Here is a 26,206-nt window from a genome sequence, read left to right on the forward strand (position 1 = left end):
ATGGCAGATAGTAGCTGCCCCACAGAGAAACATTGGTCCGTGTGCAATGTGTTGTTTTTGCGTCTCTTACATCCATATTCCTCTCTAGTGTGACCCCGGCCTAATACTTGTGACAACAGTGTGCTGCATCAGTGCCACATGTACCAGCGCTTGCTAAGCAGCTGTACAGCACTGTTCCCTGGCGCCGGGTGCTAAAGACCATTCTCCTCATTCTCACCTGCTCTGCCGGCGATCAGCATGAGCAGGAGAGAATGTTTAGTTGTTTTCAACTGATAATAACGAGAGTAGGCTGCGGCTGATGGTTGTATTCATCAGCCGCCGTCTGTGCTATAAACAAATTTAAAAACGCTGTGGGTTCCCCTGTATTTTTCATAACCAGCCAGGCAAAACTGACAACTGCTGCAGCTGTCAGCTTCAGCAAGGCTGGTTATCAAGAATAGAGGGGTCCCCATGCTGGATTTTTTTATTATTGTTTAAATGAGATTTTTTTTTTTTTTTAAATTTATTTATTTTTTTAGGCTGCCGTCACACTAGCAGTATTTGGTCAGTATTTTACATCAGTATTTGTAAGCCAAAACCAGGAGTGGGTGATAAATGCAGAAGTGGTGTATATGTTTCTATTATACTTTTCCTCTATTTGTTCCACTCCTGGTTTTGGCTACAAATACTGAGGTAAAATACTGACCAGATACTGCTAGTGTGACGGCAGCCTTATTTGCATTTTGCAGTGAGAAATAAGCATTTGATCCCTCTGGCAAACGAGACTTAATACTTAATGGCAAAACCCTTGATGGCAAGCACAGCAGTCAGATGTTTTTTGTAGTTGATGATGAGGTTTGCGCACATGTCAGGAGGAATTTTTGTCCACTTCCCTTTGCAGATCATCTCTAAATCATTAAGATTTTGAGGCTGTCGCTTGGCAACTCGGAAATTCAACTCCCTCCATAAGTTGTTTTTTTTTTTTTTTTTTTTTTTATGGGATTAATGTCTGGAGACTGGCTAGGGCACTCCATGACCTTAATGTGCTTCTTTATGAGCCACTCCTTTGTTGCCTTGGCTGTATGTTTTGGGTCATTGCCTTGCTGGGAGACCCAGCCACGACCCATTTTTAATGTCCTGGCAGATGGAAGGAGGTTGTCAATCAGGATTTCACGGTACATGGCTCCATCCATTCTCCCACTGATGCGGTGAAGTAGTCCTGTGCCCTTAGCAGAGAAACACCCCCAAAACATAATGTTTCCAACCTACATGCTTGACAGTAGTGACAGTATTCTTTGGGTCATAGGCAGTATTTCTCTTCTTCCAAACACGGTGAGTTAATGCCAAAGAGCTCAATTTTTCTCTGACCACAGCACCTTCTCCCAATCACTCACAGAATCATCCAGTTGTTCATTGGCAAGCTTCAGATGGGCCTGCACATGTGTCTTCTTGAGCAGGGGGACGTTGCTGGCACTGTAGGATCTTAAACCTTTTACGGCATAATGTTACCAGTGGTTTTCTTGGTGACTATGGCCCCAGCTGCCTTGAGATCATTAACAAGTTCCCTCCCCCCCCCCCCCCCCCCCCGTGTAGTTTTAGGCTGTTCTCTCACCTTCCTCATGATTAAGGCTACCCCACGAGGTGAGATTTTGCATGGTGCCCCAGATTGATGTTGATTGACAGTCATTTTCTTACTATTGCACCAACAGTTGTCTTCTAACCCACCGTGTTACTTATGGTTTTGTAACCCATTCCAACTTTGTGCAGGTTTATGATCTTATCCCTGACATCCTTATAAAGCTCTTTGGTCTTGCCCATGTTGTAGAGGTTAGTCTGACTGATTTTAGTCTGCGGTCAGGAGTCTTTTATAAAGGGGACTATTTAAGACAGCTGTCAGTAAGGCAGGTAACGAGTTGATTAGGAGCGTGTAACTGGTCTGTAGGAGCCAGAACTTAATGGTTGGTAGGGGATCAAATACTTATCACTGCAAAATGCTAATTTGTATAATTTATACAATGTGATTTTCGAATTTCTATCTCTCTCAATGTTAAAATTAACCTACCCGTAAAATTGTAAGTTTGTCCACTGATGTGAACAGTCTACAAAGTCAGCAAGGGATCAAATACTTATTTCCCCCACTGTATATATTTTTTATATATAAAAGCTGGTTTTGACAACCAGCCTTGCTAAAGCAGACAGCTCTGTGCTGGTATTCTCAGGCTGGTAAGGGGCCATGGATATTAACCCCCCCACCACCACCCCAGCCTAAAAATGGCAGCCCGCAGACACCCACAAAAGGCACATCTATTGGATGCACCAGTTCTAGTTCATTGCCCGACTCTTCCTACTTGCCCTGTAGTGGTGGCAAGTGGGGTAATATTTGTGGGGTTGTCACCTTTTGTATTGTCTGGTGATATCAAGCCCACAGCTTAGTAATGGAGAGACATCCTATAAGATACCTATCCATTGCTGATCCTATAGTTGTATTGTAAATAAACACACAGCAAGTATAAAGTCTTTTATTTGAAATAAAAACAAAACACACTTTTCCATTTTTATTCAAAAATAACCAATGGGTATACTCGCCTAATACACATTCCATTGAAGCCAACGTCGCAAAAAAAACAAAAAAAAACTATCTCTCACCTGCAGAAGATCAACCAGAGCTGCAGCAATAATAGACAGAGGCTGATGAGTATAATACTAAGGGCAGGAAACTTTATTAGTGGCACCACCTCAGCGGTAAAATGACAAAACCCCACTGGAGTGGCACTTTAAAAGTGACTGGATTAGAGGTATTCTGTGTAACTCTCTGGATGACAGTATTACTCCTTACCTGCCAACTGTTTTGGAGGTTTCCTTTTTTTTTTTTTTTCCTGGGATTCTCCAGTGTATTCCCAGACTCAAGAACTGCCTATTAATCCAGGTGCTGACAAAACCTCACAAAGCATCTTTTCCAAAAGATTTCAGTTATGTTCCATCATTTGACGGAGCTCCACTATCTGAACATTTTAGTTCCCACTGATTTTTTATTTTTTTTGCACTCCAAATTCACTGGCCGAAAATCCGCTGTGATATACTATGGCAGCATGGTGCGTAAGATTGTGAAAAATATATCGACATAAATTGAGGGCACAGCATGTAATCTTATGCTGTGGCTGTAGGTGCGAGTTTCACCCTTTGCAATGCTTAGCGCAGTGCAGAGATTACTGGAGAATGTGGCATTAGGGGAGATGAAGCGCGTGCAGGGATCTTTTTATATTTGCCAAGTTTTTGAAATGCAATTTTGAAAGTATCTTAGGAACCTTGTAGATTTCCTCTCCTGATTTTTATTTGGAACTGGATTGCCAGTATAAATGTGACTATTCAAGTGATTTTGTAAGAAACTTTTATTATCAAATATTATATACACAAAAATATAAAAAATATCCAAACTATTTCTTGTATGTAGAAGCGCAGCAATTGGAGGCTTTTTCTAAGAACAGGACCAGGTTTGTTAAGCATCATGCTTTGCCATCCGTTCATCCATTGATGTGACTGGCAGTGTTAGAAGCTGCTGATCTCCTCTTGTGTGGAGCTGGCAGTGCAGGGGTGTCAACAGTGCTCATTACCGGAGAATACAATGGTAGCCATCTGGGTTTTGCACTAAAAAATACAAATACAATAAAAATAAACTCGGCATATGTAAGAATACAGTCTTCTGACAGCTGTTTTTGGGTTTTCTCAAATATGACAGTGTTGGTTATCTGTCATAAGATCCTTTTAGTCGCAGCTGTAGGCAAATGTAATTTTGTTATTGGATTATTTGGTAAAAGATTAGGGGTGCAATGTTTAATATAAGGCTGTGTTTGAACAAAAATACAAAAAAACTTCTTATTTCAGATCCTAACAGAAATTTAGATCCATCCAGTGATGGGCCCAAATGGCTCCTGATTAGCCCCCAATCACTATAATAAATCCTGTGATTTACAGGAAAAAAATATTGCTGTGAACATCTTTTAAATTTTTCACTTTTTCACTGCAACCATTTAGTAAATTCAAAAAAATTCATTTTTTTTCTCAATGTATACTCTGCACCCCATCTTGACAAAAAAAAAATGTACTTTTTGCAAATTTATTAAGAGAAGCTGAAATATCAAATGGGCTTAAGTATTCAGACCCTTTGCTCAGTATTGAGTAGAAGTACCCTTTTGAGCTAGTACAGCCATGAGTCTTCTTGGGAATGATGCAACAAGTTTTGCACACCTGGATTTTCGGATCTCTCCAGAGATGCTCAATTGGGTTTATGTCAGGGCTCTGGAAGGGCCAGTCAAGAATGGTCACAGAGTTGTTCTGAAGCCACTCCTTTGTTATTTTAACTGTGTGCTTAGGATTATTGTCTTGTTGGAAGGTGAACCTTCGGCCAAGTCTGAGGTCCAGAGCACTCTGGAAGAGGTTTTCATCCAGGATATTTCTGTACTTGGCCGCATTCATGTTTCCTTCAGTGACAACCAGTCGTCCTGACCCTGCAGCTGAAAAACACACCCATAGCTTGATGCTATCACCACCATGTTTCACTGTTGGGATTGTATTGGACAGGTGATGAGCAGTGCCTGGTTTTCTCCACAAATACCGCTTAGAATTATGACCAAAAAGGTCTATCTTCATCTCATCAGACCAGAGAATCTTATTTTTCATAGACTGGGAGTCCATCATGTGTTTGTTTTTTTTTTAGCAAACTCTATGCGGGCTTTCATGAGGCTTCCGTCGGGCCACTCTGCCATAAAGGCCCGACCAGTGGAGGGCAGCAGTGATAGTTGACTTTGTGGAACTTTCTACCATCTCCCTACTGCGTCTCTGGAGCTCAGCCACAGTGATCTTGGGGTTTTTTCTTTACGTCTCTCACCAAGTCTCTTCTCCCACGAATGCTCAGTTTGACTGGACGGCCAGGTCTAGGAAGACTTCTGGTTGTCCCACACTTCCATTTAAGGATTATGGAGGCCACTGCGCTCTTAGGAACCTTGAGTACTGAAGAAGTTGGAACCTTGGCCAGATTTGTGCCTTGCCACAATTGTCTCTGAGCTCCTAGACCAGTTCCTTTGACCTCATGATTCTCATTTGGTCTGACAGGCACTGTGAGCTGTGAGGTCTTATATAGACAGGTGTGTGACTTTCCAAATCAAGTCATATCAGTTTAATTAAATAAAGCTGGACTCCAATGAAGGAGTAGAACCATCTCAAGGGGGAACACAAGGAAATGGACAGGATGTGACTTAAATATTAGTGTCTGAGCAAAGAGTCTGAATACTTATGACCATGTGATATTTCAGTTTTTCTTTAATAAATTTGCATTAATTTGCATTGCATTAATTTATATTTCTGTTTTTTTTTAAGTAAAGATGGGGTGCAGAATGTACATTAATGTGAAAAAATGAAATTTTTTTTGAATTTACCAAATGGCAGCAATGAAACGGGGTGAAAAATTTAAAGGGGACTGAATACTTTCTGTACCCACTGTATCTCAGTTCCCTTCACTACTTAATGCCCATTTAGTTGGTTGTGACGCTTGTATGTTAGGAACAATAAGCTCCATCTGTCAATGATCTGCTGAAGGTTTAGTGTTCATTGTGCAAGGAGGAAAATGAAGATTCACCATCCACTTCCTCCAGTAGAAAGGTGTTACTAGGATGACCCTTACAATTAGTTTATGATTTGGGGGTCTTAATTTACGGAAAGGGGTTTTCAAAACATTTTATGTAGATAAATATCCATCTTATTTTATAGCCATAATTATTCTGGGAGTTGTAATTTAGTAACGGCTTGCTCTGTACAAGGCTCCTGGGAAATATGTAATGTACATCATGTATATTGTAATAATATGGATTATTGGACTTGTGGCATATACACAGTGGGGCCAATATAGTCTGACTAGGCAAACGGAATAGTTAATTATAGCGGAGCTATTGGTGTATCATGCATTATATATACTGTAGATGGCCAATGAGTTTGTCTACAAAACAAATGAACTCACATTTCTGTAGCGTAGCTGTAAAGCAGGATTCATCCAGCATATTTCTCACCATCTGGGGGGACACAGAATCAAGTTAGAATCTGTATATTGCCAGGAAAACTCAACATTGTACAGTATAATAATACGGTAAGGATAATGTACAAATGATGAGCTACCTGGTGCGTTGCTTTGTGTAATACTGAGCACAGTATGGAGGGAGTGCTCGATATGTCATTTGATGTGATCTGATTGCTTTTATAACAAACATGCATCTTAATCCAGCAATTAATAAGATATATTTGCTTGATGCAGCTGAAATCCATTCTCTGTCCTTGTTTTTTTGTGTTTTTGTAGTATGTGACAATTGGAGAAGTATTAAGAGTTTATTTTGCCAACTGTTGGCCAAAAGCTATTCTCTCTGCCTCTCCCACGCGAGTTAGGGCCCCATTCCACTTGCGAGGAAAACGGACGAGTGCAATCTGATAAAAAATCAGATTGCACTCGGACCAATGTTATTTAATAGGTGACATTCCATATGCGATTTTTTTTTTTTGGCAGCATGCTGCGATTCTCGGATGAGACTCGCCAATGCAAGTCAATGGGTGCGAGAAAAAAACGCACAGCACTCGCACCATGCGAGTGCTGTCCGATTTTTACGCACCGGTGTCCTTTGAAATGCCGGCTTAGATTAGAGTAGATATATACTCATAGAATAGGTATATATACATATATATGTCAGGGAGATATATATATATATATATATATTGCAGCGCTAAGTAGCAAAAGCCGGCAATTGAATTACCGGCTTTTAAGCTATCACCTTCCTATACCCGACATGATATGAGACATGGTTTACATACAGTAAACCATCTCATATCCCCATTTTTTTGCATATTCCACACTACTAATGATAGTAGTGTGTATGTGCAAAATTTGGCCGTTCTAGCTGTTATATTTAAGGGTTAAATCGCGAAAAAAATTGGCGTGGGCTCCCGCGCAATTTTCTCCGCCAGAGTGGTAAAGCCAGTGACTGAGGGCAGATATTAATAGCCTAGAGAGGGACCACGGTTATTAGCCCCTCCCTGGCTAAAAACATCTGCCCCCAGCCACCCCAGAAAAGGCACATCTGGAAGATGCGCCTATTCTGGCACTTGGCCACTCTCTTCCCATTCCCGTGTAGCGGTGGGATATAGGGTAATGAAGGGTTAATGTCGCCTTGCTATTGTAAGGTGCCATTAAGCCAGGTTAATAATGGAGAGGCGTCAATTATGACACCTATCCATTATTAATCCAATAGTCTGAAATGGTTAAAAAAACAAACACATTATTACAAAGTCTTTTAATGAAATAAAAACACAGGTTGTTGGAATATTTTATTATCCTGGTAATCCACCTGAAGACCCTCGCTCTGTAACAAAAGAAAAATAAAAAAACAATATCTCATACCTTCTGATGATCTGTCACGTCCCACGATGTAAATCCATCTGAAGGGGTTAAAAAAATTTTACAGGCAGGAGCTCTGCTAATACAGCTGTGCTCCTGGCTGTAAAACCCCAGCGAATGAATGGAAACTAGGTCAATGACCTGTAGTTACCTTCAGTCGCGGTGATGCGCCCTCTGCTGGTTGTCCTCATATGAACTCGAGCCTGGGAACTTTTCAGATTTTTTCTTTTTTTTTCCCCACGCTCGAAGGACATCCAGCAGAAGGCGCATCACCGCTAATGAAGGTAACTACAGGTCATTGACCTAGTTTCCATTCATTCGCTGGGGTTTTACAGCCAGGAGCACAGCTGCATTATAGCAGAGCTCCTGCCTGTAAAATTTTTTAACCCCTTCAGATGGATTTACATCGTGGGACGTAACAGATCATCGGAAGGTATGAGATATTGTTGTTTTTTTATTTTTCCTTTGTTACAGATATTCCAACAACCTGTGTTTTTATTTCATTAAAAGACTTTGTAGTAATGTGTGTGTTTTTTTAACCATTTCAGACTATTGGATTAATAATGGTTAGGTGTTATAATTGACGCCTCTCCATTATTAATCTGGCTTAATGTCCCCTTACAATAGCAAGGTGACATTAACCCTTCATTACCCCATATCCCACCGCTACACGGGAATGGGAAGAGAGTGGCCAAGTGCCAGAATCGGAGCATCTTCCAGATGTGCCTTTTCTAGGGTGGCTGGGGGCATATGTTTTTAGCCAGGGGGGGCCAATAACCATGGACCCTCTCCAAGCTATTAATATCTGCCCTCAGTCACTGGCTTTACTATTCTGACGGAGAAAATTGCGCGGGAGCACACGCCAATTTTTTCCCCCGCAATTTAACCCTTAAATATAATAGCTAGAGCGCCCAAATTCTGCACATACACACTACTAACAGTAATAGTGTGGAGTATGCAAAAAAAGAAAATATGAGATGGTTTACTGTATGTAAACCAGGTCTCATATCATGTCGGGTTTGTGAAGGAGATAGCTTAAAAGCCGGTAATTCAATTGCCGGCTTTTGCTATCTAGCGCTGCATTAAATATAAATATATATATATAGGTGTCTCCCTTATAGATAGATATCTCTATCTATATCTATATCCTATGTGTATATATCTAATCTAACCTGTCAGTGTGATTTTACTGTACACTGCGCTGAATTACCGGCTTTTCAAAGGAGACCCATGCGTAAAAATCTGACAGCAATACGGATGTCATACGAATGTTGCGATAAAAAAAATCGCATGACACTCGCAGACGTTACATCTGTTTTTTCGGTCCGTAATTCGGACGGTTTTTTTTTTTTCTCTCAAGTGGAAAGGGGCCCTTATCGTGTGTTTTTTCTGGGTGGAAGGAAAGAGGTTATTGCTAGACTCCTAGTAGTGTCTTCTGTAGGAAAAGGATCGGCAGTCAACATGGTTGATCATTCAGGAGAAAGTTGATGTGAGATCCCTTTTAGACATTCGTAAAGTTGGCAATCTAGTGGTTATAAACTGCTTGTAATCTAGGGAAATTGGTAAATCCCAGATATCTTCATTCTATCATTTAGCCGAACAATGAATACCTACCATGTCACTCAGCAGGATATGGATCCCATGGGGGCCGGTCCTGGAGATCCGTAAGATGTGGTTTGCTGGGACACTGAAAAGGTCTGCCAGTTTATTGGTCAGTTCGGCTGCAGTCACATCTTCCATGTAGATCTCTTGATATAGGGCTGAGAGAAATAGAAGATGAACCCCATTAATTATTCCACTGTACTTCACCTCGCCCCTGTTATTTCATTCATAATTTGGCTGAAATCTCCTCATCGGCCACTTTATGATGAAAAATTAAAAAAAAGTGCATGACAACTGATGTTACTTCCATGCCTTCTGTTGCTGGCGGTCACAAGAGAACCAAAACCTGTTTTCTCATGGCTTTGATATTTCTTGCCTGTCAGAAGCAATCTCGAGCCACTGTATGAAGACTGTCATTTTACATTGCGGGTATGTGTGCGAGTATGGCCTTGGGCATATGGGTGTTGACTCTTACATTGCCTACAGTTTGTTTTTTTGTTTTTTTTTTCCTCCTGTGCCGATTTCATGTTATATTGTACTGTAGCTCTAATTCCCCAACTTTTCCATATCAGGGAGCCCCTCCGCGGAGCTTGTTCTCCATAGTGACTTTACGGCTGCAGAGAAGGCAGGACCACTGTCACATTAATACGTCATGGATATCATGGCCCCATAAATGCCAGAGGGCCTATCCAGTGCTAGGACTAAGGTTTCGGTCACATGGTTATCTGTTCTTTTTTCATTCCACTTTCTATATGATGTAATGATGACACTGCTATATTATGAGCGGTATCCATGTGTAAGGAAAGTTCATGGCTCCTCATTCCCTCTTTAAATAACTTTCCCACGGAATAGGTGAGGGGAGATTAGGACTTAGTTTTGCCTAGTACAGAGCCTGAGAGGAACACTATAGAGAGAACCAACATGTCATGCGCTGACCCATTGGACCCAGAGAGCTACCATCTTGGACTGTTCATACAACCAGAATGCTACAGGTTGCTGATCTCTGATTTCTACATTTAGACTGCTCCTTTAGCAACTTTGGGCTTTTCTTAGCAAGGAACATTAAACTGAAAAAATTCCCAAATAGTGACTTGCACATAACTCTTTAACAGAACTGTTAAAGGATGTCCTGCACTAGGACAACTCTTTTCAATCTGAATGTTTGCCCCCTATTAAAATAAAAACACTTGTATTCACCTGTGGTGGTGTCATCACTCATGTTCCTAGTGCTCACGTGCTGTTATGTCATGTGAGCCCTGCGCCCAATCAACACATGAGTGCCGACACCGCTGGAATGGCGCTGCCACAGGAGATGAGTATACTTGTTATTTTAACGGGCGCAAACCCTTGAGATTGAAAAGGGGTTGTCCTAATACTTTAAAGGGACTTTTGTCAGCACAGAATGACTGCTTGCTCGTTGTCCCTCTATCTCCACCTCCCCTTTATTTGATTTACAGACCTGGCTTCATAGAGCCAGAGAAGGGAGGAGGTAGACTGAAACCAAGCAGGTGGGAAGGTGTATATAAATGTCTGACCCCGTCATAATGCACCGAGCTCTTGTACTTGGTTTGAAAAGTCATTTTGTGCTGACAGTCAATAACAAAATGCAGAGAAAGAACACAAAAGCTATTTAAATCAAATAAGTATTTGGTGTGACCACCCATTGTTAGAGCATCTATAAGAATTGATGCTGTTTTGAAGGCTAAGTTAGGGACTTTGGTATAATTGGCTACTCATGCATCTGACTATAAGGCTATGTTCACACGTGGCGTATTTGCTGCGTTTTTTTTTATACAAATTCTCAGCTGCGATTTACAGTACCAGCAAAGTCTTTCAGATTTCAGAAATCTCATGTACACAGTTTGGATTTTTTGTCCTCGGTATATAGTGCTTTGCTTGTTTTTTTTTTGGTTTTTTTTTTTGCAGAATAGAGCACGTCACTTGTTTCAGCATTTTTTAGCATTGAAAATAATGGGTGGTTTAAAAAAAAGTATCAGGTTTTGCTGCATGTTTTTTTTTTTTTTTTTTTTTGGCGCCCAAATCTTTATGAAGTAGAATGATTTTCTTTTTTTGGCCTCCAAACTTGATCAGCTTGCAGAAGAGATAAATGAAGCATGACAAAAACGCAGAGAAGAAACAAAAAAAAAAAGGCATATTTTGCTTAACGCTTCTTTACTGCTAAGAGAGCGGGTTTTGTTGCAGAAAAAAAACGCAGAAAAAAATGCCACGTGTGAACATAGCTTAGTCCTACAAATTGGTGATGATAAATGTTTTTCAACCTACATATTTCCATGAACTGAAACAGTTGTGTAGGAGGCTTTGAAACTGAGTGAGGAGCAGCCAAACTGCTACAACAGTGAGGAAGAAGACGGCTTCATGTCACAGGTAATACACCATGGCAAGACTGACCACAGCAGCCAGACACACGGTAGGTATACAGAAGTATACAAAGTATAGGAAGGTATACAAAGTTTTCCCCTAAGCAAAAATTAAACAAGGGTTTCAAGATTTGCTGTTACAGATCCTTTGGAAACACGTCAAGAAATGGACATTCCAAATATTGATTTGAATTACTAATCTCTTGTTCATTCACTTAATGGCATGTTGTTAATTGATAAAAAGTAAATATTTCTAATTTTTTGTTAAGCATTCTTACTTTGCAGCATTTTATTTTCCACATGTGCCTATAACGTTTGCACAGTATTGCGTTTCTAACATCAAAATGTATAGTTTGTCAGATGTAAGCCCGAATTCACCTTCAGTGTAATCCTCTCTTAGGCCGGCGTCACACTAGCGTATTGCATCCGATGCGAGAGCATCGGATGCAATATGCTAATGACCCTCGGCTCCTGCTCGCAGCAGAGCAGGAGCCGAGTGTCATGCGTCTGTGCACCGATTCACTCGCACAAGGAGGATCGGAGCACAGCTGCGGAGGAGGCGGAGAAATGACTTTCTCCATCTCCTCCATTGCTGGTGTCCGCTTATAGCGCATATCACTCGGATGTTATCCGAGTGGTGTGCGCTGTCTCACTCGCACCCATAGGCTTATATGGGTGCGAGTGAGCCGCGAGTTTTCCTCGGTCCGAGACAATCGCAGCGTGCTGCGATTGTCTCGGACCGAGAAAAACGGCCGACAAAAAGTCGGCTGCTGGGAGCGGCCCCATAACTTAATATTGGTCCGAGTGCAATGCGATTTATTTATTTATTTATTTATTTTTTTATCGCATTACACTCGCCCGTTTTAAACGCCAGTGTGACGCCGGCCTTAGCTTTATTAAACCTGGGCGTGCCCAGTATCGCCATCCCTTCCAATTGTCCACTTGTCAAGTAGAAGAGTAATCCTGCTTGGCATTTGGGTTACAAGATCATAATCTGTTACTGGTTTATTCGGTCACAACGATATTGTGGATGTGCCCAGAATGTGACATTGGTCATTGGAAGAGCATCATAGAGGGAGATTATACTGATAGCGTTCCCAGTGATGGGGCATTAGTCTCCAGGGTTGGAGGGACTACAATGTTCTTCAACAACGTAAACCTTTTGTATAGTCATGCTCACCTGTCTGTATTGCATCTGTGTCTTGGCTCTTGGCTGATGACTCTGTACTAATGTACAATGTGAGACGAGGCCGCACCGACCTGTCGGGACAGATAGATGGGGAGTTTTGAGGGGGTTTTCTTTGCCATATATTACTGATTTTCTTAAATTGGGCAACAAGCAAATTTCACCCCCACATATAGAAAAGATACCACCATACAGTATCCAAGTAATGCAATCCTAAAGTGACATCTTGACACTGCCATATATTGTTCACATATTACTGTCATCAGTGGTTAAATAAAACTGTATAATGTCTATTTTTTTTCCCATACAGTGTTAATAGAACCTAATTAATACTGCCTTTTAGATCAATGCAAAGCAGGAGATGGTGGATGACGTCTCATATTTCTTTAGTATTGCTCACACAACTGTTGTGTAACTTACTCGAGTTGTAACCTCATTCTTCCCCATCTTGCCTACTCTATTAAACCTCTTATAACCACAAACCTTTTAACTATAAACCTCACTGAACGGCATCTTCAAACATTGACCCCTGAACATGATTGTCCAATGTTCTACATGTACAGAGCAAATGGTATTTACCTTGAAGTCAGAGCATGAGACAATCTGATCCCATCTGCCACTCCACAGATTTGAGTAAGGTCCCTGCGGGTCATTTTTAAGAGGTCCGCACCTGGTGGAAGGAACAACTTGGAAATTAGGACGTGTAAACTAAGTGACTTTGTCTTAAACTATATTCACACTGGGTTTGTGGTGTTATTGAAGCATGTTCACTCAAAAATCAAAGACCACCAAAAAAAAACCAAACTTTGTTTATTTCAAGATTTCTCCATTTTGCAGTTGAGATGCAGTTTTTGTTTTATTTATTTTTTTCTCCTACTCCGGGATCTGGAAAACACCTTCTGAGGGAAAATGAAAAGGCGCATCTGGATGGAAATGCATCAAACTATGCAATGTTAAATATGGGGGGGGGAATTCAGGAGAAAAAAAAACTCATTAAAAACCATTTTTTTAGGAAAATTAAAAATTCCTCAAACGGGAGCATTTCTTGAAGCAGTTTACTCATTTTTGAAGGCCTCAAAAAAACTCTGAACCTAACGAGGGTCTTTAGTAAAATAAATTACAGAATATTATTTCAGGCTTCCCATCCAGTGTTTGTGGGGCAAACTCCTGACATGATGATTGATGTCGGTGAAGGAAAATATTTGAATTCAAACTCCCCGATCCTTTGTTCTTCAGTTACAGAAGCCGCTGCCAAATGAGGCTGATTATGGCTTACTAATCTCTCCCCATAGAGAAATCGGGAACGCTGAAAAATTGTGCTGTATGGCCCTTATTTTACAGAATAGTAACGGCACAAACTGTGGGAACTATTGACATCTACAAGAGATTAAGGGTGGTTTCACATTTGCGTTTTTTTTTTGCATTTTTGCGGTAAAAAACGCAAAAAAAGCATGCGTTTTTTCCCTATATTTAACATTAAAAACGCATGCGTTTTTTGGTATGCGTTTTGACGCGTTTTTGCAAAGCATGCGTTTTTTCTGCATGCGTTGTTGCAGAAATGCAACATGTAGTATTTTTAGCGGCAAAAAAAATGCATTGCTGTCTATGTAAACGCATGCGTTTTTAACCAAAAAAAAAAAAAACACACTGATAAACCACCCCACACCATAAAATTGATAAAGGGATCCTAACCCTAACCCCTTTAAGGGTATGGGTAGGGTTAGGATCCCGTTAGGGTTAGGATCCCTAACCCTAGCTCTCTGTTTATAGTTTACTTTATTTTGATGATTGGCAGCTGTCACACATTTATCTGCATGTGTTTAAAAAAACGCAAACGCATGAAAAAACGGCGCGTTTTTTTTCACCACATGCAAAAACGCATGCGTCAAAAAACGCAGCGTTTGCATGCGTTAACATGGGTTTTTTCACCATGCGGTTTTTTTTTAATCGCATGCGTTTTGAAACGCAAGTGTGAAACCAGCCTTATATAGGTACTTTAGACTTTGTTCTCTTGTTGAGTTTTGCTGCGTTTTTTTTTCTGCAGGCAAAACCTGTTGTTTTTTTTTGGCAGTAAAAAAACTGCTTGGAAAAAAAGCAGGTTTTGCTGCATTTTTCATGCAAATACAGTTTAGTGTCTGTTGTTCCTGAGTTTTCTGCGCCAAAAACGCAGCAAAACCTGATATCTGCATTTTTGTTCTTATTGCTTTCTATGGGTGAAAAAGCACTGAAAGAAGTGACATTCTGCAGTTTTCCAATTCGGTCAGGAAAAAAAAACTGTGTACATGAGATTTCTGAAATCTTATGGCTTTTGCTGGTACTGTAAAACGCAGCAGAAACGCGAGGTGTGAAGATAGCCTAAGGCTATGTGCACACGTTGCGGATTCTCTGCGGATCCGCAGCGTTTTTTGCGGTGCAGAAACGCTGCAGATCCGCAATTGATTTACAGTAAATCAATGAGAAAAAAAAATGCTGTGCACACTTTGCGGAAAATCCGCTGTGGAAACGCTGCGGTTTAAACGAAGTAGCATGTCACTACTTTTTTGTGAATCTGTAGCGTTTTTGTACCCATTCCATTATAGAAAACCGCAGGGGAAAAAAAAACACAGCAAATCCGCAAGAAAACCGCAGCAAAAACGCACAAGACGTTGCGGAACCGCACAAAAAACGCGACAAATCCGCAGGTGCGTTTTCTGCCAGGAGAGGCAGAATCCGCACCAGAAATTCCTAAGCCTAATCCGCAACGTGTGCACATAGCCTCACCGTAGAATTGAGGTTGGAGCCTTATCACTGAGCCCTGTGTTATACCTCCATGTATGACAGCAGAGTAAATAGAATTTGCTGGTAATGAAATCTTTATCAGTCTAGCATGTACGCTGATCTGCACTGGGCCTAATGAAACAATTACATGCTATAGGGCTGGCTGGTATGTAAATAGCATAGTATTATGGTACATTACCATACAGTTTAGCACTTATGAGATTTGCATAATCTATCATCTGTAAGCAGAGACCTATGACTAGATAATGAGGATATCATTAGTCTGACATAGAAATTGCAGCAATACCATTACAGAACATCAAAAGTGAACAAGTGGAAGAGACAAATTACCCCGGGGGCCTCCAATTATTATCCTTATTACCTGTGAAATTGCAAAATGTTCTGCAGTAATTAGAAAATCGGTTTCGCAGCAGCCATTGCTGGGTGTCGCTGATGGATGCTGAGGGAATGAGACTCTGGAGATTGACAATAAGAAACAGTATTGGTGATAAAGGAATATAATTCACCTTATTTGTGGTGGGTGGTAGAGCAATGTCTTGTTTAGGCTTAGTATCTGCACTTTATAGGCCAGTTTCATTCAGTGTGACCATATTACAAAGTCTCTTCTATAATGCTTGTAAAAAAAACTAACCCTTTTTTGTGAAAAGTAGCACCTCTCTTGGGCTGTGTTTGGTATAGCAACTCTGTTACTTTTAGGCCGGTTTCACACGTCCTGATATTTCCGGTACTGGAAAAAAACGATACCGGAGATATCTATGTCTGTGTGTGTACTACATGCGGCAACCGTGTGTGGCATGAGTACCAAACGGACGGCTGCCAGGGAAGTAGCGCTACTGAAAGCGCTGTTCCCCGGCGGCTGGTGCTAAAGCTGGGTGTCATCCATTCTCCCCTGCTCTACCAGTGAGAAGCGCGAGCAGGGGAGAATGAATGGATGAGAAACAGCGGGCACAAGCTCAGTAACTAGCGGTGATGTCACGGAGTCTGTGCTCGTTGCCGGCATGAACTGCTGTGACCTCAGGACCGTGGGAGAATGCAAGTGATGAGTGACTTCACCGCTAGTTACTGAGCCTGCGCCCGCTGCGTATCATTCATTCCCCAGTAGTTTACAGCCGGGAGTGGTCGCATTAGCACAGCTGCCGGCTGTAAACTGTACATTTCCCAGATATGGGTTACGGCGTGAGACTGAATGAACGCCAAACAGGTATGGGTATATTATTGGTTTATTTTTTTTATTTTTATACAAGAGATCGAGGGTGTCGCTTGGATTAGCAGAAACAATAAAGATGGCAAAACTGTGTGGCGTATGATTTCATTTAAATACCGTACTTTATTCTTACTGTGTGGTGTTTATTTAACCCCGTTACCAACTATAGTATTGGAGAGGGGTGTTATTGACAACTCTCCATTACTAAGCCAGGCTTAATGTCCCCTTACAATAGGAAGATGACATTAACCTAAACCCCCCCCCCCACATTAACCCATTTGCCACCGCTACAGGGCAAGTGGGAAGAACTGGGCACAGCTCCAGAATTGGCGCATCTAATAGCTGTTTTGAGGCTGGGGCTGCTGTTTTTAGGCTAGGGGCCTTACCAGCCTAACAATAGCAGCCCGCACCTGTGAGTTTTGCCAAATTGGTTTAAAAACATAGGGAGACCTCATGTTGGGTTTTTCATTCATTCATTCTCCCCTGCTTGCCGGCAGAGCAGGGGAGAATGGATGAAAGCCGCGTTCAGCCCCAGCCGCCGGGTAACTGCGCTTACAGTACTGCTACTTCACCAGCGTCCGTCTGTGCATACGGAGACAGTGTGCACTGTTCTCCATGTGCACGCGTGTGGCACGTTTTGTGGCCCGTGTGTCCGGTTGAAAACAGACACATGTTCCGTGAAAACACGCTGACATGTGCATAGACCCATTCATTTGAATGGGACTACATGTGTCAGTGTCTCCAGTACGTGAGAAAACACATTCTGGAGACACTGACCTGTGAAACCGGCCTTACTGAAATTTGGCTGCACTACCAGACTCGGCCTGTGGACAAGAGTAATGTTTTTTCTCTATTTGGGATGGATATTTGAGTTTTCATTACTTAGATCGGATACTCACCTCTCCTGCGCACTCCGTGGAGCTGTCTGAGGCACATACAGGGGATGCACAGAACCTATGGGAGAAAACAGGAATCAACGCCATTGAGGTATAGAGCATTGACTAAATATTACACTATGGTTTCCGGTGCTTCGTCCTATTAAGCAGTTTACAAATAATTTGGTGCATCTCTATAACCCTAGCCCTAGTGGTATTTGGCATTTACCTGTCAGGGGTGGGCACCTTGAAGTTACGTGGTGAGCAAATGCCAGGAGTGATGCTAGGGCTCCTGGGTGTTTCAACCTCTGGCCAAGGTATGCACTACACAAACATAATAAACTACGGTAGTTATTAATCCTTCATATTTTATGAAGAAATTAATAGGATGACCTCACAAAAGTGAGTATACGCGCAGTGTGGGTACCTCAGTAAGGATAGTGGTTTCACAAGGGGGTTGGTACTTCTCACGATCTAGCGCTGAACGCTTCTCCACTTTCTCACGATCCGTCTTCTGCTTACGGTCTGCTCCTTTGGGCTGGGAACAGATGCAGGGAAATGTAGATAAGGACCATAGAGTGTATAAGTTGATGTGAAATGACGTCTTCAAGCAGGTGTTGGATGCCGGCAGCTGGTAACTGTAGTTTTGCAGCAGCTGTCCAGCCTCGGGTTGGAGACTACAATGTCTGGCCTGGGTACCTTAAACACTTTGACTTGGCAGCTACAGGAATATAAGTGTTCGGTAAAGTTGCCCTGAGAGTCGGACTTGTAGGTGTCCACCTGGATTCGGAAAGGGGCTCCCTTTTCTCCACCGTTTTTTCTTTGGGTGAACTCTGTACTGATACAGTGAACCTGGAAAAAAAAAAAAAGAATTTGATTTCACCGTCTTAAGGCATTACCCCAGTAGAATCCTACAGTTCACAAAGTTATATAATACCAGTGAAAGACAACAAGGTCTTTATACTAAAGTCACTCGCTTTTTCCTCACCTGTATGAAAACAGATGTTCTTTTACTGGGATCCCATAGAAATTCAATAATGTTCAATGCACTGGGATTTACCAGAGGGTTAATGACTCCCACAGACAAAGGGATATCTGGAATGAAGAACACAATACATGGAGCACCTGGAAATTAACCTGAAACTTTTTCACTCTAAAAATAGTGGGTGATGTATTATGGGAGAGAATTGGTCACTAGAGATGTAGGGCAGTGGGATACTTCCCTATTCTCCTAGAAAACATGTATGCTTGGTAAGCCGATTTCACACATCAGACTACTCTGATCAGCAGACCCAGCTTGACTGGCAGGACTCCTTAACTGTACTAAGTATTTTATAGGAATATGTGAAGCAGTTGGGTAAGGGCAGGAGACCTGGCAGTCAAGTCTTCTGATCTGAGTACATGGGTGTGTGACGCTAGCCTAAGAGGGTTTATGGTGGGGGGAAATGTAGAGTGCTGTGGTTCTATTCACATCTGTTCTTAAAGAGAATCTGTCAGCAGGTTTTTGCTATGTAACCTGATGGCCACATGAGACACTGATTTCAGTGACATCTCACTTATTAGGGTGCGTTCACACTGAGTTTAGGCACCCATTCAGTGGTACCCTTCGGGATTTAAGTTTGAACCCCCCCATAAAACAGGATTAAGACGTATGCGCCAACAGTGCCATAGACTACAATGGTGCTGGTACAGTGAACTGTTCCTCTGACATGCATAATTTTCGGGCATATGGACCTACTGGAGGAGGACACCCAGGCGCAGTCTACTACTTCTGAGTGTCCACTTCAGTAGGCATATATGCCCGAAAATGACAGAACACACGTTCACTCTATCGGCGCATACACCTGAATCCCGTTTTGCGGGGGCTTTGAACGCAAGCCCTGATTTGACAAACCGGTGCCTAAACGCAAAGGCTGTGTGTTTCCATACAAATGCAAGAGAAAATTTCCATTGTACTCACATTTTAGGAATCACCTGTCTTTATTTTCCAAAGTGCCATTCCAAAGCTGCTGACCGACCAGAAATATCCAATCTATAAAAGAGGTGGAAGGGCATGTCCAGTAAAAAAAAAAAATCTTCAAGCTTTATTCCAAATACCTAGGCTTTAAAAATCCATACAAGGCAGATGTGGTACAGCATGCTCTATGACTGAGGGCGCAGTAGGTGCCAGAAACTCGTCAGAGCAGTCCCTCTTCTATGGATTTTAAAGATATGGATTTGGAATAAAGCTTAAATATTTTTTTTATTGGATGTGCCTGCCCACCTCTTTTTTTTTTTTTTTTTTTTTTTTCATTGGGTGATTCCATACCGTGAATGCTTTATTACCAGGACGTTATTCCAACCTAGACTAGCCTCCTGCTGCCACATAGTCCTACCATGCCCCCTCCTGTGATAAGCTGCTCACTGTCAATAGATCATGTGCACAGAAAGCTGGGTGGGTGCTGTTAGCGTTCTTGAGCTCTGCTGCAACTACAACATCTGATTGTCTCAACTGCTGTGCCCAGTAAACTAAGTGATACATCACTAGAATAGGGGCCTCTTTTCCTAAATTATGCTGCTCTCAAATGGGGTAGCAGAAACCTGGTGACCGATTCCCTTTAACCATTAGGCTGCCGTCACACTAGCAGTATTTGGTCAGTATTTTACATCAGTATTTGTAAGCCAAAACCAGGAGAGGAACAATTAGAGGAAAAGTATAATAGAAACATATGCACCACTTCTGCATTTATCACCCACTCCTGGTTTTGGCTTACAAATACTGAGGTAAAATACTGACCAAATACGGATAGTGTGACGGCAGCCTTATTCTGTAATGCCATAAGAGGAAAACAATGCGATTGTCAGAGGGCTGTATGAGTCCTGTGATGGACAGTAGCAGCACTTGACAGAAACCACTGACTTATAATGACGTCTATTTGTTCTCTTCCATTATTATTTTGCCAGAGAAAAACAATGTGGCATGCTGTGCTGCTTTTTCCAGTAAATATGTCAAAATCTGGGCTGGAGCCTCCAAACGCAGATGTGACCCCAGCATTTTATTATACCCCCCCACCCCCCACCCCTGTTCTGCCGTGACATTGCCTCAGTCACCAAGCTGCTGTGTTACAGATGATTATAGGGAGGACCTGGTACTTGTCATGTAAAGCGCGTGTACCTATATCCAGAATTCTATCTCCTGGGTGACTGAGCTGCCAGCTTTCCAGTTGCTGTCTTTCACTATATTGCAGGCGCCTGTCATGGAAAGCCACACGGATTACACTCTGTGGAAGAGATGAGAAAGAGATGACATGTCAAGTTACAAGCTACGTCATGGCGTATGCCGTGTACTGTAAGGTCACCTAATAGCAGTGCATCCGTATCTATGGCAACCTTTTGAGCACCATTTTTCAGTTTACACGTGTGATACACTATCCCCTCCCCAACACACACCCCTTCCCCTGGAAGTTAAACCAGCTGAAAATGAAACGGGTTTTCCGGGATTGTAGAAAAATGTGAAAAGGAAGGTAATGACATAAAATAAAAGGACTGATATATTTGTTAAACCCCCACACTACTCTGGTGGCCTCAGCTCTGTCTTTATTTGGCTGCAGTAATGACATGGTGTCATCTACCTATGAGGCCACCGCAGTCTAGCACTGGCCGTTGCTGTCTCACGCCATACACTGCTGTGCCCAATGATTGGCTGCAGCGGTCCTGTGAGTAGACCACACATGATCATTACAGCCAAGTAAACAAAGATGTGGGCTATTTAAGAGGCAACTATTGATTTTTTTTTTTTTTTACTTTATGACCAGCAGGACTGTGAATACAGCTCTGAAGTATAAACAGCTTACATAAGACCGCATTTTAAAAAAAAAAAATCACAGAGAAAGATACGGCCTTAGGCCTCTTTCACATTTCTGTTTTTTTTGGAACATCACAATGCGTCGTTTTGGAAAAAAAATGCATCCTGCAAAGTTGCCTGCAGGATGCGTTTTTGCACCATAGACTTGCATTAGCGACGCATTGCAACTTATGGCCACACGTTGCATGCATCGTCCACTGGATGCGTTGGGTTTTAGCGGCCTGTCATTTTGAAAAAACGTTCAAGGGAACGTTTTTTTGTATGTTGCATCCAGCATTTTTAACTGCGCATACCCAGGCGGAGATCTCTCTCTCCTCCCTGGAACTTTAGAATGGGCAGCGGACGCCTTGAAATACTGCGTCCGCTGCCCACGTTATGCACAAACGTACGTCGCGCCGACGCTTTGTGACGGCACCGTACCAACACCAAATCCGATTACAGATGTACTAGCATGATGCAGCAGACCCCCATGATGAAAGCCGGGGTTATGATGACCAGAGCTGCATTCGCAGTTCTGCTGACGTATAGGATGATGCATTTATAGATAGTACACCCCTTTTCATATAGAATGTGTGTGGTTGTATTAAATACACACTGTAAAAACCCTTGCACATTACCGCACACAGATCCAGATTTACATTTTATTGTATCGATAATCAAAAACGAATGTCTGTATTAGGCATGCACCAACCTTTAGTGACCGACGACTTTCTGTTATGTCACTTGCTCCCTTCCAGTTACTTAACAAGCGGATCTCATAGGACTGACCTACAACCAATTAGTAAAGAGCAGAAATAAGAACTCTGATAATATGACAGGGACACAGGATTTGCTATAGGACAAAATGATCACGATCTACATTCTGTTCCAGGAAGGTAATTTTGAAAGCTAACGTGGCCTGCCATAGATGTCACATCTGTCAGATCATCATTTATTGATTTTCTATTCATTTAATGAATACTCCTGCCTTCCTCGTACTTAGGGTTCCCCCTGCTGGTTACGTAGCTGTACTGCTGTATAATAATGCACTGATGTAGATCGCCTTATTATGATCAGATGCTGTAATTTACCAGCGAGACCCAAATCGGTCTGTTCGGAAATATTCGCACCGGGCTGACAACTTTAGAAAATGTGTTTTATATAATACTTTGCCAAAATTATATTTACATTATACAAAATGTATTTAATCTTCTCTTATCTTCGGGCTGACATTCAATAAGTGACATTCATAGCGGATCTTCCCCATAAATAGAGTATTGGAGTCGTTTATGATAATTACATAACACTTCCATGTATTAGGTAATGCATATTCGCTTGCTTGCCTTTTATTTGCTGTCCTACTGGTTTTCTGAGTGTTAGTACTAACTGGAACTGGTTCCAGCAAGAAGATGACTGGACCAAAGCTGCAACCTAAACACTAGAAGACAAGCTGTCACCTATTCCTTAGATGATGATGACAGTTCTACCTTTCCCCTTTGTCTACCTTATGACAATGAATCCGTAAAGGATAAATGCATAGGCCATCTGTTTAGGCAGTGTAGAGCCACAAGTATCATCATGCCTATGAGCCTCAGTTGAGGAAGTTTTAGTGCTTTACTAGACTCATTGATTTAATGGATATAATATGAGCAGCCACTAGCCTAGGTACCACCAATCTAAGTGCACCCTCCACCAATTTAAAGGGGTGGCAGACTTCCCTAGTATAAAGAAAGAAATGAGACTGGAGCAGCAGAACATTACACTCCATGGCCTATGCCAGTATTCGGAGAGGAGCCAACTTGGTGGGATTATCATTGAAAGGCAGGATTTAGTTAAACTGTGTGTGTGTATATTTATTTTACTCATTTAAATAGCGCCATTAATTCCACAGCGCTTTACATACATTATTGGCACTGATGGGGCTCACAATGTAAATTTCCTATCAGTCTGTCTTTGGAATGTGGGAGGAAACCGGAGAACCCGGAGGAAACCCACATAACACGGGGAGAACATACAAACTCCTTGTAGATGTTGTCCTTGGTGGGATGTGAACCCCGGACCCCAGCGCTGCAAGGCTGCAGTGCTAACCACTGAGCCACTGTGCTATAGAGCTTTGCTATAAACGTCTAGATTAGAGGGTGTTCAACTGCTAGGACCGCCACCGATTGCCAGAATCCGATATGAAGGAACAGCAATGTGCATGATTGACCGTTGCTCCATTCATTTTCTATGGGACTGTAGTGCATTGCCACTCCATTGTGACGGGGATAAAAGTGCCCCGTTCTGACAAGTGGTGGAGATCTCTGTGGTTCTCCTGACCACCACCACTTGGTGGATAGTTGATAACTTCTTCCTACCCATATCACATAACAGAGAAATGCAAGTGATTGAGATACATCATTAACAGCGACTAATATTACAGCTATACTGGTGCATGTTGATGATTTCTTAATGCGCTATTAGCCCTATACAATTCCTTATGGTGCCCGCTTTATAATACTTGGCTTGGGCACTGCGGGTATGAGAGACTGATATCAATGTAAATAACATTAGTAATAACTCTCCTTTAGATGAGACCAGAGTTGAACATTACCCTGGTTGAGGTAGGTGAGCGTCTCCTCATGTAGCTTCACGGCTGGAGAGCTGGGAGCACAGAGGACACATTGGAAGGCCGGGCACAGCGGGGTGGGTATGGGCTGGTCCTCTTGTTTCAGAAAAGGCAGTGGTATGCTCTCCCTGTAAACCACACACAAACATGGAACGTAATGTAATTTAGGAAAGTTTAATATTATATACACCCCCCCCCCCCAATGTAAACTATAACCATACTAGTCATGGTGGAATTCTGCACCCATATAATACCAGGAGATGCGTAGGCTCAATACATTCATACAGGTCACTGAAGTTCAAGATGACAACAAATACTTCTTATAATTCTGCAGCTGCTGCAGAACCTTTTTTAAAGAGTAAGAGAGAGCATCCTGTCCATGATTGATTTTTATGCAACTCCCCCTAAAGTTAAAGAGGCTGGGACGAATAACTGTAGCTGCTGAAGAACCTCTTTTGTGATGGTATAGACAATTGGTGGCTGAGATTTTAATTCATACCTGCTAAATACTTCATTCCATGTTCCTTAAAGGGTTAGTCCCATCTTTAGATGCTATAACCTATCCATTGAAACAAGGATTTGCAGTGCCCTATCTGAATGATGAGGAGGCGTGCCATGCGTAACATCCTTCCATTCATCATCTATGGGACTGCTGGGAAAAGCTGAGTTCCGTACTTTCCTATTTGCAGATGTCCCTCAGAGGGTGATTGGAGCGGTGGTGCAATTATTTGACCTCTACACTAGGCATTCGGATCAGTGGGGGGTCTATGCAGTTAACTTCCAACAGGTGGCGCTATAGAGTTTAAGTCCTCTTTTTCTCAGAAGAGGCAAGTTGCAGTTGACTATCACTTATCCTATGGATAGGTCATAACTTCGAAAAGTGGGAATAAGCCTTTAATGGTAGAGCTGTATCCTGGGTGCACCTCGCTTGTCTCCCATCATTTGTGCCTACCATACCACCTTCCTGCGTAAATCTGATCACAGCATCCATAATTATACATATATTCTTAACCTCTTCAGAGACAGATTTTAAAGATTTCGGATTGGCATAGACCATTGTCCGGTCATTTAGGTTCGACCTCTGTGACCCCCACTGATCATCACTAGGAAAGCGCTGTACCACTTTCCGCCGTGTGCCGTGTTGGCTCCACTTATCTTTTTTCAAGCAGCTACATGCCCAGGCCATTGTCTTGAGTGAGTCTGTCAGGCGGCCTTTGAAAAAGCAGCAAGGAGCTAAGATATGCCACCAATAACTAGCCTTAGACAACCACTTTAAAAATGAGCGTTAAAAGCCGTCATGCCATTTTATAAAAATATACTAATTCCTATGGATCCAAACAATAATACCACCAAGATCATCACGTACATCGTTGAGCGCCTGCATATGCAGTAGCGTTGTATCGGTTACCTGTAGATGGCGTTGGTTGGGCTTTGGTAATGTTCAGCAGGTGTGGGCCAGTAATGCTCAGGTTGGCTGTGCCAGAACAGCATGGTGGATCCTTACTTTTGATAATTCTGATAGTAGTCCCAGAAGTGAAAAGGCAGAAGCATTGTCAGAATGAACCTGCTCTTATAAAGCAGAAGGATGACATAAGAGGCTGGGTCTATGTTGGCACCTGTCATCCCATTTACATCTGCTCCTATTGGCTGCTAGGGAAGATCCAGCCCAGTGTCCAGAGAGTGAGTATCTGTATACATATATACAAACATAGAGACATCACACAGGGATCACTGTTTATATGTACGCAAGAGCGCAAAGGAAGAAAAACTCACAACACTATATACATTGTCCTGTCCCAGGGCAGGCAACACTCCACCTACTGATAAGGAGACAGACGTCTTATCTGGAACACACAGCAGACAATAGCTACACTTTACACAAGTGCATGAATTGACTCGGTTAATAAAGTTGAATAATTGCTGAAAGGGGTATTTTCATCTCTTTCATAGATAAAACCAAAGAAAAAAACATACAACCTGTAGTAAGTAGAGTTAAAACCAGAAATGTACATTAAATCAGAATAAACTTTTCCTGTTTTTAGGTCAGTTAGGATTACCAGAATGCTTAATATTTGCCAAAATGCCAGAATAATGAGAGAGAGAGAGAGAGAATGTTTTAAGCCATTTGTATTACTTACTGCAAAGTCAAAATTTTACATACATTTCATTAGTATTTGGTACCATTGCCCTTAAACTGAATGACATGGGCCAAACTTTTGGGATATCCTTCCACAAACTTCTCACAATAGTTGGTCGGAATTTGGGTCCATTCCGCCTCACAAAACTGGGGTAACTGATCCAGGGTTGTAGATCGCCTTCCTTGCACCTGCCTTTTCAGCTT

At 42.0% G+C, this 26,206-nt stretch overlaps 1 protein-coding gene across 1 annotated transcript; it reads right to left on the reverse strand.

Moving 5' to 3' along the window:
• Positions 1-3,350: 3,350 nt before the first annotated feature.
• On the reverse strand, positions 3,351-25,447 carry LOC138664728 (transcription factor CP2-like protein 1). Its single transcript, XM_069751671.1, has 15 exons — positions 25,274-25,447; positions 23,851-23,993; positions 21,970-22,046; positions 20,589-20,694; positions 18,423-18,529; positions 18,134-18,286; positions 17,862-17,972; positions 17,664-17,758; positions 17,459-17,513; positions 15,717-15,810; positions 13,157-13,247; positions 12,572-12,651; positions 9,026-9,171; positions 5,990-6,041; positions 3,351-3,624 (listed from the first exon to the last, which is right to left on the reverse strand). The coding sequence occupies exons 1-15, from the start codon at positions 25,354-25,356 to the stop codon at positions 3,587-3,589; spliced, it is 1,431 nt and encodes a 476-aa protein (XP_069607772.1). The 5' UTR covers positions 25,357-25,447; the 3' UTR covers positions 3,351-3,586.
• Positions 25,448-26,206: the final 759 nt, after the last annotated feature.

The sequence above is a fragment of the Ranitomeya imitator genome, chromosome 2 (assembly GCF_032444005.1).
Source record: "Ranitomeya imitator isolate aRanImi1 chromosome 2, aRanImi1.pri, whole genome shotgun sequence".
NCBI classification, from domain to species: Eukaryota; Metazoa; Chordata; class Amphibia; order Anura; family Dendrobatidae; genus Ranitomeya; species Ranitomeya imitator.